General features: G+C 49.4%; 3 protein-coding genes across 9 annotated transcripts in view; 2 read left to right on the top strand and 1 right to left on the bottom strand.

Annotated features, from left to right (window-relative positions):
• The window catches only part of NOP16 (NOP16 nucleolar protein), a 2,400-nt gene extending 589 nt beyond the window's left edge, over positions 1 to 1,811 (top strand). The window contains exons 3-5 of the mRNA XM_017828083.1: positions 145 to 214; positions 1,081 to 1,187; positions 1,439 to 1,811. Coding sequence (XP_017683572.1) covers positions 145 to 214; positions 1,081 to 1,187; positions 1,439 to 1,582 — 321 coding nt within the window. The 3' untranslated portion in view covers positions 1,583 to 1,811. The remainder of the gene's footprint in view (positions 1 to 144; positions 215 to 1,080; positions 1,188 to 1,438) is intronic.
• Positions 1,812 to 3,563: 1,752 nt separating this feature from the next.
• KIAA1191 (KIAA1191 ortholog) lies at positions 3,564 to 10,755 on the top strand. The gene is made up of 6 exons (XM_017828137.1): positions 3,564 to 3,749; positions 5,012 to 5,138; positions 6,664 to 6,788; positions 7,992 to 8,098; positions 8,375 to 8,511; positions 8,971 to 10,755. Exons 1-6 carry the CDS (start codon positions 3,594 to 3,596, stop codon positions 9,177 to 9,179), a joined length of 861 nt encoding a protein of 286 aa, XP_017683626.1. The 5' UTR covers positions 3,564 to 3,593; the 3' UTR covers positions 9,180 to 10,755.
• Positions 10,756 to 12,367: 1,612 nt separating this feature from the next.
• The window catches only part of SIMC1 (SUMO interacting motifs containing 1), a 9,072-nt gene continuing 5,680 nt past the window's right edge, over positions 12,368 to 15,759 (bottom strand). For 6 of the 7 annotated variants that reach the window (XM_017828132.1, XM_017828131.1, XM_017828133.1 and 3 more), the window contains 4 exons: positions 15,469 to 15,516; positions 14,351 to 14,507; positions 14,188 to 14,272; positions 12,368 to 12,814 (listed from right to left, as the gene is read on the bottom strand). In XM_017828132.1, the coding sequence (XP_017683621.1) occupies positions 12,594 to 12,814; positions 14,188 to 14,272; positions 14,351 to 14,507; positions 15,469 to 15,516 (511 nt within the window). In that variant the 3' untranslated portion in view covers positions 12,368 to 12,593. Of the gene's footprint in view, positions 12,815 to 14,187; positions 14,273 to 14,350; positions 14,508 to 15,468; positions 15,592 to 15,759 lie in introns of all 7 variants that reach the window. The other variant, XM_017828134.1, reaches the window with a different exon arrangement.

Genomic DNA, 15,759 nt, shown 5'->3' with positions numbered 1-15,759 from the left:
ATAAGGCTCTGCTTAAGCCAGCTGAGATTTCCTGGCCCTTGCAGCCATGTAGAAGCAGTCAGAAGTTTTGGGAGCAATGTGTGCGGACACAGCCCTCTTCCAAATAGACTTTTCTTGAGTGTTCTTTTCTCTCATGTAACACAGGGGGTGGAAGCAGAAAGCAATGGACAACAGTCACGAAAGAAAATAGTGCGGAAGCCATATGTGGTGAACGGTCAGTGCTGCATGTGGGGTTCTCCCAAGGCCCTGGGGAGTATTTTGTCTCTCTATGGTGTGCCAGGGGCAGGGAAGAGTGTTACTTCTTGTCCAGGCTCATGGGCTTGTGGAGGCCCTGGGCAGCAGTTGGCTGGGGGTTCCCAACCAGGCCAGAGCAGGACAGCAGCTCTGCCATTCCCCTGGATCTGTCTCATGAATTTCTTTTACCTTTTCAAGGAGTAATGTCCATAAACTAAAACACAACAAGCTCCACTTCAACACAAGGAAAAAACTTCTCACCGTTCAGCGTGACAGAGCACTGGAACAGCTGCCCAGGGAGGGTGTGGAGTCTCCCTCTCTAGAGACATTCCAAACCCACCTGGACACATTCCTGTGTCACCTGCTCCAGGTGACCCTGCCATAGCAGGGGGGTTGGAATGGGTGATCTCCAGAGGTCCTTTCCAACCCTAATGATTTTGTGATTCTCTCCTGGGCTGCCTTTCCCCAAGAGGGCACTGTGTCACTGTGAAACATGCTGGTGTGTGGCCCCAGGGTGACAAGAAGCCATAGTTCAGTATCCAGCATGTTTTAGTGGTGGGCTGGGCAGCTCTGAGCAGTCACACTCTGCAGCCTGGGCAGAAAGGGACCTCTCCTCATGGTGTGAGCTAGAGCACAGGCCTGGATGCCTGCAGCCCATGCAGAGGGCTCTTGTGTTGTCCATTTTCCTGCACCATCATGCTGGGAAGTGTCCCTGCATGCGTGAGCAGCCAAACTGTGCAGCAGGAGTCTGCAGCACGGGCAGGCTTGACCCTGGGGAGAGGTTGGGAACCTCTGAGGAGATGTTGCTTCCTTCCTCTCTTCATGCTGTCTCTTTCCTCTGCCTAGAGATGGAATATGAGGCCAGCCTCCCTGAGAAGAAGTCAAACACGCTGTCACGGGACCTCATTGACTACGTGCAGTACATGATACAGAACCACGGGGAAAACTACAAGGTATGGCCTGGCTGTCCCAGGGCAAGGAGAACCCAGAGAGTCCTTGCTCCTGGACCTTTTGCAGGATGGGAATTGCTAATCCTCTCTGTCCCAGATCCTGTTTTGCAGTCATCTGATTGTTAAGGGAAAACAATGCTTTGAACCATCGCCAGGTCCCTGTGAGTCAGGGAGTGATTGCGCTGGCGTGGGAGGGATGGGTTGGTGTTTGCTCTTGGGGCTGCTCCTCTGACTTACCCTCTTCTTTGTCACAGGAAATGGCTCGAGATGAGAAGAACTACTACCAGGATACTCCCAAGCAGATTAAGAGAAAGATCAATGTGTACAAGAATTTCTATCCCGAGGAGTACAAGGAATTCATTGCATCACTCAAGCCGGAAAAGATGGATGTGCAGTGACTGCCCTTTTTCCTCAGGTTTACCTGCAAGTGCAGGCTTGACATGACCATTTTCTGAACTGAAAAAAAGCCTCTGGAGATGGAGAAAGGACCCTCATTAGACAGAGATGGTTTTAACCAGCCATGAAAGGCTCTTTGGCATTGGCACTGACTGTGCTGTGCTGCTCACTTTCTGTGTGGCAGCTGGCACTTCTTTTGCTTTGTTGAAATAAAATATTCTTTCAAGCTGGTGTGAATGTCTTGCTCTGGACTCTTGCTTGGTGCAGCCCTGCTTTAGAGAGCTCCTGGTGCCGACCCATGTGACGGGTCACCCTCCGTGGTGACAGGGCTGGGGCCCACGGGGTGTGGGCAGCACTCAGACCTTGGCTGATTGCCCTGTAGGCAGCAGAGTGGGGCCATGTGCTGCTTCCTTCCCCTGCTGGTGACCTTCCTGCCTGCAGTGTGGGAGACCAGGCTGGGGTCCCTTCCCTGCTGAGGAGCTGGAGGGCAGTGCAGAGCTTTTATGACAAAAGGAAGGAGCAGCTGTATGAAGGGTTTTGCAGCGGGGACAGGCTGGTGTGTACTCCTGCTCCTCGATGGGCTCCAAGCTTCCACAACTGGTTTTCCAGGACCCAGTGCCCTATGGGCTGATCCAGCAGAGTCCTGCCGGCAGGCAGGGCTTCCTGCTATCCCTGAGTGTGGCTCCATCCCCTTCTCCCTGGGGCAGTGGAGCATCAGGCAGAGCAGGCAAATACCTGTGGAGTGCAGCTCCCACAGAACAGCCCATCTTCACCCCTGTGCTGGGCTGTTCGATACCTGCCTTCATCTCTCCTAAACAGGGCTTTAAATACAGGGTTGGGAAAGTTGAGAGCTGTGCTCAGCCCTTGGAATGGACAGGCTGAGCTGGTTATTCCCACTGTGTGCTGTACTGGCAGGGCTGTACCAGCAGTAACTGATTTCCCAGGAAGGAGAGCCCACCTCCTGAGTGGGTACTGTTGGTGCCTGTGAGCAAGAGGACTGCCCTGCTTGTTCATTTAATATCCTGCAGGGCTGCTGTGAAGGTGTGGGGCCCTGGGGATCTCACCAGAAGGTAAGAGCCATGCTTGTACCTCTATCCTAAGGGAGATTCCAACTCTATCCTGTGGGAGATGGCTGCCCTCTTCTCATGCCTGGCAGCAGAGCCTGCTGCTCATGCTCCCCAAGGGCAGCTTCCCACAGCTCACCCTCAGACTTCGTGGGGTGCAGTGAACACCCCAGGGCCAGCAGCAAGTCTGAGCTCCAGGAGCTCCCTGGTCACTCCATCCTCTTCGTGGCAGACCCCAAAGAAGAGCTCTGCTGGGGGTGGGAGCCTGTCTGCCCCCACTGTGTGGGCTTCAGGGCTGGGGGAGCAGGGTTGCCAGCAGGCTCTTCACGCAGAGGACGCTGGTGGCAGGGCTCGGGTGGCAGGGCTCGGGTGACGGTGCCCAGGTCGCGCTGGTGGGCAGGAGGAAGAGCTGACTCTGCTCGCTGGCAGCTCTGCCGTGCTCAGGGCTTCGCTCTTATCCTGCGAGGGAGAGACGCGGCTGCTCGGGATGGGAGCAGCGCTGCCAGCTGGCAGGAACCGTGTTCTGCCTGTGTCATCCCGGCAGGAATTGTGACCGGAATCCCTTTGGCACAAGCCCGCGGGACCCGTCTCCGCCCCCTCCATCAGAACTACATCTCCCAGCGCACCCCGCGTTCCGCAGCCAGATCTCGCGAGATCTGCGCGCTTATAAGAGTGCCTCCTTAGCTCCCTATCCCCTGCGCCGGTCGCGGCTGCCGGAGACTCCGCCATGGCCGGGCCGGTCTCGGCGCCGCCGCGCTCCGCCGCCCATCGCTGACCGCGCCGCCCATCGCTGACCGCACCGCCCGCGCCATGAGCTCTGCGCAGCCCGACGCTCCCGGTAAGGCCCCCCCGCGCTCCCCGTCGGCCCCAGTGGGCCGCGCTGGCGGTCGCTGAGCGCTGCGCTCTCTCCGCAGCGCTGGAGCCGGGCGGCGGAACCCACCGGGGCAGAATGTCGCTGCCCCTCGGCGTCCCGCGCCGCGCCTTCAGCTACGACGATGCCCTGGAGGACCCGGCGCCCATGACGCCCCCCCCCGCCGACCTATGTGCCGGCGTCCTGTGGAAACAGCCGGTCATCCCCGAGCGCAAGTACCAGGAGCTGTCGAAGGTACGGGCTGGGCCTTGCCCTGGCTCGAGCATGACCCCCGGGTGTCCCCGCACCCCTGCACTCCTCTGGGTATCCCCCTCCTGTTATCCTCTCCTGACACCACTCCCTCCTGGTCCCTCTCCTGCCCCCCGCAGCAGGACCCTCGGGAGGGGCTGGGGACAGAGCCCGGCATTCCTGCCCGGCATTCCCAGCTGTGGGAAGGGACAAGCGCGTGCTGAGCGTCTCCTCGGTGTTTGTGAATAAAAGCGCTTTAGCCGGTTGTAATCAAACTAGAGCACAAGAGTGGGTTTAGGTTGGATGTGAGTTCTTTCCTCTGAGGGTGGTGAGGCCCTGGCACAGGTTGCCCAGAGAAGCTGTGGCTGCCCCATCCCTGGAAGTGTTCCAAAGCCAGGTTGGACAGGGCTTGGAACAACCTGGGAGAGTTTCCATGCCCATGCCAGGGGGTTGGAATTTGATGATCGTTAAGGTCCCTCCCAACCCAAAGCATTCTGTGATTTTGTGCTTTGAGTGCAGGACTAGCCCTTTTAAATTTAGAGGTTGTTTTCTAAGTTTGAAGTGAAATTAAATGTTGCTGAGTGGACTTACATAACTCTGATCCCTTTGACTTTAACCTCTACTGTACACTCCCTTTTGTTTTAAAGTCTCCTGTGGAAGAGAACCCAAAGTTGTGGTTTTGCACAAAGAGCAAGCTCTCCAGCCAGGGAGCTCCTGTTTTAGGAGGAGGAAGTCTGCATTTCACAGGATTTCTTGTTTTCTAACATTTATTTTCTCTTTCTTTGCTGGGGTCTCATGATCATTGGTAGAGCTCTGACCTCTTGATACACTGAGCAAGAAACAGATAAAAGGAATGAAGGGAAAACAAGATGTTCACACCAGGCTCTCCTCTGTGAACAGCTTGTGCTTGAGCTGCTTGTGGAAGGTGCTCTTGCCCAGTTGACCTTGAAGTCCAGTTTGCCTTTGAGAGAAGTACAGATGTTGTTTTCTTTGCTGTTGACCTTTCTGTACTTGGCCTAACAGCTTGTTGGCTCTGAGCCTGGCAGGTTTTCAAATGTTAGATGCAAGTTTCTTGTTCATTGCTATGAATTCTAAGGTTCAAGCTCTGAACATTCCTGGGCTGCAGTGAGCATAGTGTAGGGATTTTTCCCATGGGATGAAGGCTAGAGCAGCTTGGCCTCGTGTCTCACTTTTGTGTTTAGAGATGTGTCCTGGCCAGGTGCTGAGATACTTTCCCGTCTCAAACTGTCCCCTGCTGTTTCCCACAGGTTGAGGAAGGGGATACAAACACGAGTGCCCCCGTCATAACTCCTTCATCGTCCACTGAAAGTGTGAACAAGGTGCCTGTGGTGAAGGCCAAGGCCACTGACGTCATCATGAACTCCCTCATTACAAGTAAGAACTCACCCCTCACATGGTGGCTGATGGGGAGGGGGCAGTGAGTGTCCTTGATGCCTCAAGGTAACTTCTGGAGTGGCTGGGGAGCTCGTGGGTTCAGACTGACTCTGCTCTTGAGCTGTGTGAGTTCTTTTAGGAGGATACTTCTAGAAGGAAGCAAGAAACTAGGGAATAGGCTACGCTTAGTGCTTCTGTGTTTCCAAGGGCTGGAGGTGGGTGATGTGGGAGGAGTGCAGGGTACATTATGTGCTGACAGGACACTGCAGTCCGTGTTGCTGGAGTGCAGAGGCTGCTGCTGTTCTGTTTGCTTATTAACTTGCTATTTCTGAATGACAGGCAGAGCTCTGACATTAACCCAAGCGGTGAGAGCTGACACCCTGTGCTAATGGAGTTCTTGCTGGCATTTATGTTAGTTAATAGCAGCAGCTGCCTTGCTGACAGTAACACTTTAAAAAAACCAAACCTCATAAATCATGATGCTTTAAAATAAAATTAGGTCAGTTATGTTTGCAGAGAAGTTATGTTTGCCCTTTTGCAGCAAGGGGAATTATTCTTATGTTAATCTGTCCCTGCTGCCTCTTCTTTCAGCAGATGGGATCTGAGCTGCCATCTTTTCCTCCAAGCAGTGCTTCCAAACACTTCTAGATTTTCAGACAAGCATTTTGGAACCTTTGCATTTATTTCTGTCTTGACTCAAAAATAACCAACACGTCAGAAGATAACATCCAGGAATATGGACTTTCTCCTGGAAAGCAGCTCCTGTTCTGGTCAAATGATAAATGCTAAGCTGGTTAAAACTATGATAGTCTAAAAATGTTCTTGTGCAGTAAGAAGTCAGGAGCCTTGACTGCACCTGCACCTTCCAGGAGACATTGTTCCTCTGGATTTGTCATATCTACAGTGCAGTATCCTTGCAAATAAATTTACCATGGGAAGCATTACCTATTTTAAAGAAGACATTGGGCTTTTCTGGTAACGTCTTTGTGCTCTGATTCCTTTTGACTTTGGAGTGAACATCTTATGCTGGAGGTTTGGAGAAAGTGCTTATGTTTATCAGAAGTGAAGTTGATATCAGTTTATTGGATGCTGGCTTTGTATTTGGCTGAAATATCTTATTTTACTTAATCTGGGTAATCACTGTGAGTCTTTAACACCTGTTCTGCAAGCCTTCTTTGAATCTAGAGGGCAATTTAAAATAACCAGCTTTTTGGTATCTCCTAGATTTAGGAAGTTGTAAGTAGGAATGATGCAGGGTCTTGGGTGAGATGGGATTAATTACAGGTATTATGTATGTAATATATCTGGTGATTTGGGACAAATCACTGTACATCTGACTTAGCCCTGTGTCTCAGGGTAGTTTTCAAATCAGAATAGCTCATTAGCTTCATCTTCTTGTCTGGGCTTATTACAATGTGTAGATACAAGTGATGAAAAAAGGGTTTGCGTTTGGTTGCTTAAGTTGCCTTTGCTAGAACTGCCTGTGGTGACCTTTTTGTGTGAATTTGTGCTCTTTTTGTTCCAGAGGAGACTCAGGAGAGCATTCATCGCTTTGAGCAGCAGGCAGGGCTGAGGGAGGCTGGCTACACACCCCACAAAGGTCTCACCACTGAGGAGACCAAGTACCACTGGGTGGCTGAGGCAGTCCACGTAAGGCTTGTTTTCCACTGGCTTTCTCCATGCAGGATATGTGCTACTTTAACATCTATCTGGTGACATAACTTTTGGAGCATATTGCTTGGACTCTCCTTAAGCTGCTTCCTCTGAAGCCTTTCAGCTCATTGGGTACAAAAGGATGCCCACTTGTACTTTAAAGTTAGCATTAGCCTTTGTAGTTTTGAAACAAACATTTTTTTTTTTCCTGAATTTTGTCACATTTCAACGTCATGAAGTTGTCACAGTTGTCTTTCCAAGTGGGGACATCCCTACACAGTCTTGTTTCTTGCTGTACCTTTGAATGGTGCCCTGCAGTTAACTTATTTAACTGTTTATCCCAAGAGAACTTGTAAAGTGTGCATTTCTGATGTGGAAGTTACCAGATGGGATTGGTTTTGCTTCTTACTGAAAACAAAGACAAAGGTCTTGAATGAACATGTTACTATGGGCAACTGAGCTCATAAAAAATCTTGGAGTTGGAATTTAATAGTCAACTCTCCCAGTGTCCTCCCACGAGGTCAAAGTTTCAGTAACAGCATTGGTGAATTACATTAGTGTGGCTTGAATAGCCACAGGAGACATTACCAGGTGCCTGTGCATTTTGTGTTTGAACTGTAACTGCCCTTCAAGTGACTTCTTCAAAGTTCAGTTTGTACTGTTCAGCTTGAAAAAACCTGGTTTGCATACACCCAGTTCTTGTTTATTTTGTGCCCAAGTTCATCTCTGTTCCAGAGCAGTGATTTCATCCTGGTGTACATGGATTGCTTCACAGGGTCTGGTACTCCTGACCTTGTATCTTGTGTGAGAACTGGTCTCACTCTCGTTAGAGAACTTGTGGGACTGAAAGCTTTGTTGCTCTAAAAAGTGCTGGAGACAAATGGGTGCTGTGGCAGTTAGAGCTGTTAACCAGGTAGCTGAGCTGCAGCAAACTCTGCTGTATCCATAACTTCCCTATGAGTACTGGTGTTCCTTCCTCTAGCCTGGAGGATGTGTCTTGAGCATAGTGAACTTCCAAAATGCTTATATTTGATGTGGAGAGAAGCTTAAGGGGTGCGTGCAGGTATTGTAATACTGGGTGTAACTTTAGGTTATAAAGTGACACTTTCACTTGTGATAGAAACAATTGTCTGGTTTTGGGTGTTCTTCCTTATGTCTTGTTTTTAAGCCCTGTTGCTTCTGTGTTTCTCTTCCTAACAGAAGCTAAAAATGCAGAGTGGAGAGATGACAAAAGATGACAAACACAATTCTTCTGCTCAGTCCACTCCAAGCACCAGTCCCCACTCCTCTCCCAAGCATAAAAACAGGTACTCTGAGCCTGGCAGGCCACTGCCTTCTTTGGTTTCCTACAGGCTGCTGAGGTGGGAGCTGCTAAATAACCTTATCCAGAGAGGGACTGTATGGGCTAAAATTCAGAGCCTGATGAGGATATGTGTTGGATAGATCCAAATGTTGGAAGACTGGGGAACTCGAGCATGCATTAAATTGCCCCTGTTAACTGCATGGGAAGTTCCTGGTACAGTGAGGTCACTTGAAGTATTTATTCTCATGTTTTATACACCTCAATGATTTTTTTTCCTTAGGGCTTGGTTTAGTCAGGGATCCTCTTCTTCTATCGCTGGCTCAGACTTTGCCATGGAAGCTGGTGGGGACAAATTGCCATCTGAAAGGTGGAGCTTTTTTGGACCCAAAGCCATCCAGAAATCCACCACTGATCCAGGTATGTCCTCAAAAATCTGCTACCTTGGAAGAGCTAAAGAAGAACCATCACACAGCAAACTTGCTAGCTTTTTCTAGAGTCTTATCCTGCTTGCCTTGTTACTTTCTGGGACCACCTTGGGAATGTTTGCTATTCATATAATTTCTATGCCTAAATGTAAAGCAGTTGGGTAAAACCTGTGCTGAGGATCTGGAATTAGGAATAACTTGCACTGTGCTGCAGTGAAAGGGCAGGGTGTGAAGGTGACAGCATTTTACTTTTTCTCTGATGTGTGATGCAACCAGGACTGGAAGTGCCAACCACTGATGTGGAATAGGCTTTAGATGACATGGAGCTGCTGGAATTTTCCGGCTCCCTGTGGTGTGGGGTGTCAGTGCTGCTGCTGACTCCTGGCAGCAGTAGAAAAAGACTTGACTGGTTTTCCTGGCTCTTACTGTGATTATTTTTTTTTTTCACCAGGAGGATTTACTATTCAGTCCTATAAGGGTGCCCAGAAGCCATCCCCAATGGAGCTGATGCGTGCTCAGGCTACCAGGATGCCAGAGGATCCAGTCACCTTCAAGCCACCCAAAATGGACATTCCAGGCACAGATGGGAGGAAACAATCTCCACGTTCCCACAATATCAAACCTCGGGATCTGAATGTGCTCACTCCCACTGGGTTCTAGAGGAAATCATCTGATGTTTTTAGCAGGATACAGGGTGTCTTAGGCTCTGCTTCCCTGTCCCATGTGCTGCAGTAAAATAGGAAAGTCTCCCTTCCAGCTCTTCATCTCAGAAAAGGAAACAGTTGTGACTGTTCTCCTAAAGCCAGTCTTGGAAAAAACTCCTGCACTAGTCCTAAACCAATGTAAACCATCCTGTCTGCTGCACTGCACTGGTTTGGGCTATCAGGCTGCTCTGGATGTGCTTCCCAGTACACCACACCACAGTGAAACCCTGAGCCATGTTTTTGGGACAGTAGTCCATGTGGTGTGTGAGCACCTGGCTTGTCTGCCTGCAGTCTGGTTGTCTTGTCCTGCTCAGTGCTGAAGGACCCATGGGAAGGTGGTGGTTCTGTCTGGCATATACAGAGTTCCAGTAGGAAATCATGGAAACAAGCAAGGACTGAAAACTGGACCGTTAACTGCCAGAAGGAAGTTGGGGAATGTGATGGGTCAGTTTAAGTGTGGCATTCCCTTACTATCCACTGTGACCATGTAGTTCAACACCTATTTCTTCTTTGTTCTTGGTATGTTTTTTTAAAGGGAAAGTGGACCAATGACCATTCTAAGATGCTCTTATTGGAAAGGCAGGGAACAGTAGTGAGGAAGAAATCCTTCTCTTCCAACTCTTTGTTCCTCTAAAAAGGTGGAAATGACCAAAGCTGGTGTGGCTTGAATCAAGTAATCCTCCTCTCTTCTTTCTGCAAAACAACACTGTCCTGCCTTTTAGACAGCAGACTTCCAGCTGTTCTGGCAATCTGGGTGCAGCTTGATTTGGTTTTGATTCTGGTTTTCTTTTTCTTCCTAGAATCATGTAGAAGTGTATTAGACAGCAGGAGCACTTCTCAGATAGAGTATTTTATCAGCATTAATGTGTTCTGCAGGGCTGAGGGAGGACTGAGGGCAGATTAAGGCTAAACGTTCCTCCCTGTTATGGTACAGCTGGATGTAATTCTTGGTCTGGGCAGAGCCAGTTACTGGGAACAGCTAATAACACTTGCTTTCATGGAAAGTGGAAGGAGCTCCTGGTTACCATCTAATCCCTTAAGCATGATAGGCAGCATTGCTCTGTAATCCTCACCTGTCTTGTGGCAAATGGGTCACCTCAGGTCTCCTCTTGATCTCACGATTGTGTTGCAGAGTCCCTTAGCCAGCAGCAGCCTTGCATCTGGAACTGGAAGCATGTCTGTTGCCAGGACATTACACAGAGGTTTCTCAACAGCTGGTAACTGTTGAGCTCTGGGGTTTTTGCCTTCTTGAACCAAACATTCCTCCCAGAGAGTGAGGCAGGGCTGGCTGCTGGCCCTTCTGAAGAAGCACATTTTGTGGCACTGCTTTCTCTCAAGCTTCAGCAGCACTGCCAATGATGTGTTGTGTGAAAGTCCCCAACCTAACCCAGCAGTTCTCACGGTCACCACTCATTTGCACCTTGGCAATCAAGCTCTCATTTGACATTAATTTATTTGTTATCTGTATTCATGCCTCCTAATGTGTATGTTTGTTTTGTTTGTTACAGGAAAATAAAATCCTTGTGAATGGAGGTCCGTGATGTGTGTTGGTGCTGGCAGAGCATCTGTGGGAGAAATGTGGGGTCAAGGTTCTGCCAAATAAGGCTCTGACAGCACCTCACTAGGGTAAATGTTTGCTCACAAACTCCCCTTTGACAGGGAGATCAGGTTTAAAGCCATACTCAGTTCTGTCCTAGGGCAGGGGAAACTGAACATGAAGTCTTTGTGTTTTCTTGGGCTATTCAGATTCTTCTTGTTCCTGAGATTGTCTCTTGTTGCCTGTGTGCTGTGTTTGCACCTATACCGTGGAGGTGTATTTCCCTAGAGATGCCCAGCTCCCAGTGTGTCCATCCCTGCTTTGCCTTCCTCCGGAAGGCTGAGGATTGGGTGCTGTTGTAGCATTTGTAGCTGCCCTTCAAAGCACTGCTGATTGCTCTCCTGGGCTGGGGATGTCTGAGCTGAACACTGGTGTTCCCTGTGCTCCCGGGGTGTTGGCAGAGTAATGGAATAGATCCTGGAGCACCCAGGTGCTGAGGTAGAGTCTGCTGCTGTGGTCCTGGTTACACAGGCCAATCTCAGTTAGTTTGGGAAGGCTGGGGTTAAAGCATGGCCTTGTGGTGTGATACTTACTCTACTCCATCATTCTTAGGGATGCCACCATCATAAATATAAAATAACATCCATAGCTATGGACTTGCTGGAATGCAGTTTCTTTTCTAGTCTAGTGACAAAAGTCTAATCCAGTTAAAAGGACCTAATTGAAAAATACACCTGAATGAGCATATGTGCAGGAAGAGCAGCTTTCCAGAGCATGGAGCACTTGGGTTTGCACTGTTGGCAGTCTTCACTTTTCCCTGAATGGCTTACCTCTGGATTAGGGGTGCAGTGTCATGTGAATAAGTGGTTTGTTTTACACCTGGCAGTTGGCAAGAGGCTTCTTAAAGAACAAGAAGCAAACTTGTGAACCCCGGGTCAGACCCTTGCAAACAGTTCTGCACTAACTGAAGCCAGGCTTCTGCATGAGACCACTGATATCAGGACTCGTGTGTTCCCAGCTGTGACTACTTCTTGATGCTCCTACTCTGGTCTCTGCATTAGGACCTTGCCAAGTGTGGTAGGCAGCTCCCACTCCCAACCTCTGTTGCTTCTGAACTGAGATCTATAGAAACACCTAATTGTTCTCTGACCTCACCTGTGGTTTTTGTTGATGGCTGTGGATTTGAATTCAATTGAATTCAATATTCATCCTGATCATAATGCCCATGCCTGCACTAGAGTGGTTCTGGAGGGAGCAGTTTTTTCAGCTCATGCTGCCATCCAGCCCACCCTCTTCCTAATCACTTTTGGTCAAGTTATACAGATTGATTTGCACTGGAGCAGAAATGTTCCTCTACTGAGAACTGACTACCATGTCTTTGGGATCTCTGCACTATGAATGTCCTCACTGCCCCTCACACCTGTTGAGATTTTTAAAGATTATCATCTTTCCCCTAATAATTGACCAGATATTTGGGAATTTTGCTTGCTGCGCAAACTACTGTCAGAGTTTATGGCTGCATTAGTCTAATGCTATCCCAAGGTATGACTGATGGAGGTCTGCACTTCCTTTAGGCAGGGCTGGCACCAAGATGAAAGAGTCTCAGCAAATATAAAAATAATTTATTTTTTTAAAGTGTACAACGTGCCTGATAAACGATGCAAATTTGAACAGAAATTCTGAGACCATGTAAACCAACTATTTTTCTAAAGAACTGTATAAACCAACCCCCATGACATTGAGACTGCAGCATGAGATGGGGGTTTTGAGTTTTTTTTTTTTTTTTTGGAAACTTGAAATTCTTTGTCCCCCTTGCTGCAGTGGTTGTCTCCATCAGGCAGTAGTGACAATAGAGAACAACTCTTGCAGCAGGAACAATTTCTCCTGGATTTGTGGAGGAAAAGGCTGCCCTAGGACCCCCTGCATTCGCCTGATGAAGTCCTCAGTCTTCACCTGAACGTCCAGGCTGGTGATACTGTCACTCTCCTGGAGCCTGGGCTTGGCTTTCTGAACCATCAAGTCCATCCGGTCACTGAGGGAGCTCCGCAGGTGCTCTGCAGGAGGAAATGCTGGTGGAGAGAGGCAGCACACACCAGAGCACAGCATGCCAGAGGCAGCACTGTGCCGGAGTGAGAAGCAGTTGGGAATGGGGCTCATCCTCTTGCGGTTATCCCTGATGCTTCTGCACAAGACTGAGGGAAGAAGGAACTGGCCCCTCCTGGAGCTCAGTCTGCATGTGGAGAGAGCCCAAGAAATGGGGAAGGGGCAAGGCTTGTAGAATCCTTTTCTCCTGTGCGAGTGCCAGAATGGGCAGCTGCAAAGGAGTCTCCAAAGAGCTCAACAACAGTAATATTGTCTAGGGCTTCAGGGAGAGTAAGACTGCACATGTGATGGTGGATTCCTCTGCATTATTTCATGAGAGCCTTAACCCTGGGCTAAAGAAGCTGAAGTTGGGAAGGGACTTGAAGAATTTTCTGGTAAAATTACTTTGGGGAGTTTTAGGGAGTGTTTTGTGACTCTGCCGTTCTCCTGGGATCAGAAATGCTGTTCTTTCCATGACTACTGTGGGTCGTGCTCCCTGCCCAGTTTACTAAGTGCTGAAAGTGTCCTGGGTTTACCAAAGAGAGCATCCAAAGGAGGCTGTGAGGATGGTGAAGGGCTTATAGGGGAAGCCACACAAGGAGTGACTGAGGGCACTTGGCTTGTTCAGCCCGGAGAAGGGAAGATTTAAGGGAGACCTCATTGCAGTCTACAACTTCCTCGTGAAGGGAAGAGGAGGGGCAGGTACTGATCTGTGCTCTCTCTGACCAGTGACAGGACCTGTGGGAATGGCTGGAGCTGTGTCAGGAAGGTTAGGTTGGCTATTAGGAAAAGATTCTCCTGAAGAGTGGTCAGGCACTGGAACGGGCTCCCCAGGGTAGTGGTCAGGGCCCCAGGGCTGACAGAGCTCAAGGAATGTTTGGACAATGCTCTCAGGCACATGGTGGGATTATTGGGGGGGTCCTGTGCAGGGCCAGGAGGTTGGACTCAATGGTCCTTGTGGGTCCCTTCCAACTCAGGATATTCTACAATCCCTTTGCTTTCTGCTTTTTCTCCCAAACCACCCTATTCTTCCACCTGCTGTGTAGCAACTTAGACAACAGTGGGTACAAAGCACCCCCTTGTGTGCTTTCTGGTGCTGGGAAGTGCTTCCTTCCTTTAGGAATAAGGCTATTTTGTAGGGGCTAAACTTGGCAAAGTAAGTTGGGTGCTCTGATTGATGCAACATCACTTCTTTGACTGCTGGGAATAGTTACTAGCATGGACAGAGGCACACTGTCTTTCAAAGACTCAGTGGCTGTGAGCTCAAGAGTGATAAGAAGGGAGGAGGAGGGGAATTTGGCAGTTCTACTGCAGCCTCTTGATGAGGCCAGAACAAGCTGCTTACCCTGTATTACACTTCGGTAACTCATCAGCAGCAAACTCAAGTACTGCAGCATCTCATCCCACCTTTGCCAGGTTGCTGTTTCATCCTATGACAGGAGACAGTATTTGATTATTAGAAGTTTTCTCAGAAGAAAACAAGGCAAAAGAGAAGTTCGACTGGATACCTCAAAATGCAGCAGCACAGAGAAGTGGCTCAGGAAATACAGGATTTTCTCCAGAGACATAGATGAGGTTGAGGGCACATCAGAACTGTGCTGGAACAACAGCTCTAGCAGTCTGCAGCGCAGGAGCTGGCTCTCCATGGTGTTTAATAAAGCTTCCCTGGAAGACAAAAGGGATTTACTTTGGGAGAGACAGCACAGCTTGACCAGAGACAACTGCTCCAGCATGTTCCTGGTGTGCTGCTGGTGCTGACCCAGTGGGGTGACTGCAGGGGCTGCTCAGCTGTGCCTTGGAAGGAAGACCACCAGATGTGGTGAGAAACCTTTGTTATGTGACTTGGCCATGGCTGTGTTTTCGTCCTCAGGTGTGACCTGTGGCAGCTGGAGGTCAGTACAGTCTGTGATGCAAACTGAGCTGCTTCACTTCACCCTGCCCAGCAGCCTGTGTGGCAGTGATCCATTCCTGCTGACTTGCAGGGAGCACAGCCAAGGAAGGGTGATGTGGGGTCAGGGCCAGCCGGATCTACATCTGTCCTGGGCCAAGTGACAGCTTGGTTAGACTCGGTTTGGCTTGATTAGACCTGGTATGTGCACAGAGTTCTGCTGAAGGGGTGTGAAGGGCTGCCTGCTGGGCATTGCAAGAGTGGGTTTGAAATGCCTGTGGATCCAGTGGTCTTGTGTTTACACCAGAACCAGTCAGGCCCTTGTGCTTTGGCTTCAGATACTGCATTTCTTAGAGAAGCAAACAAAAGGATGTCAAGGCAAAGCTGTAGGAACTGCATCATATTTCTGACAAGCTACCTGGTTGCCCAGGAGAATGAGTGACGTGTTTGCCAGTACTTGACTGTGCTGATGCACAGTAGTGCTTTTCAGACCTTCTTTACATTTTTAAGGTCACACAGCTTTAATACGTGAGAAAATTGACTGTTTTCAGCAACACACCACCGGGGTAGATGTGTTCAGCTAGTGATATTGTATCTCCATGGGAGATATAGCCATGCTCTCGCTGGCTGGCCTGTCTTTCTCTACCCTGTAGTACTTTGTGCATCTGGACTCATGTAAATTGGGAATAAGACCATTGCTCACACAGGCAAATGCTGCCTTGCATGTGCTTGTCTCACCTTTGGCTCCTCAGGGGGATATTCAGTAAAAATGGGAATATCTCGTCTTTATGGGAGCTGCAGGTGGGAGATCTGTCCACTTCCACTGCGATGGACAACATCCGCTGGAGCAGGAGCATCACCCTGTGTCAGAGAGACAGCACTTGAAGAAGCTGCTCCTTGGCTTGCCAAGTAAAGCATTGGGGATGGCCCCTAGTTCAGCCTCGTGCTGTGCAGTGAGGGACACGGGAATGCAGTGGGCTAGATTTGGTGTCTCTTGGTGGCTTTCGAGTCTGATGCTCTTGCAAGCAG

The sequence above is a fragment of the Lepidothrix coronata genome, unplaced genomic scaffold, assembly GCF_001604755.1.
Source record: "Lepidothrix coronata isolate B3197 unplaced genomic scaffold, Lepidothrix_coronata-1.0 Scaffold146, whole genome shotgun sequence".
Lineage (NCBI taxonomy): Eukaryota > Metazoa > Chordata > Aves > Passeriformes > Pipridae > Lepidothrix > Lepidothrix coronata.
The sequence above is the reverse complement of the archived record's forward strand: the minus strand, read 5'-3'. Positions and strand labels throughout refer to the sequence as shown.

Excerpts from the sequence above, each read along its gene's own strand:
- KIAA1191 (XM_017828137.1), top strand. The coding sequence starts at position 3,594 with ATGTCGCTGCCCCTCGGCGTCCCGCGCCGCGCCTTCAGCTACGACGAT. Across the intron at positions 3,750-5,011 it reads AGTACCAGGAGCTGTCGAAG|GTTGAGGAAGGGGATACAAA; the intron begins GTACGGGCTGGG and ends TGTTTCCCACAG. Across the intron at positions 8,099-8,374 it reads TCTCCCAAGCATAAAAACAG|GGCTTGGTTTAGTCAGGGAT; the intron begins GTACTCTGAGCC and ends TTTTTTCCTTAG.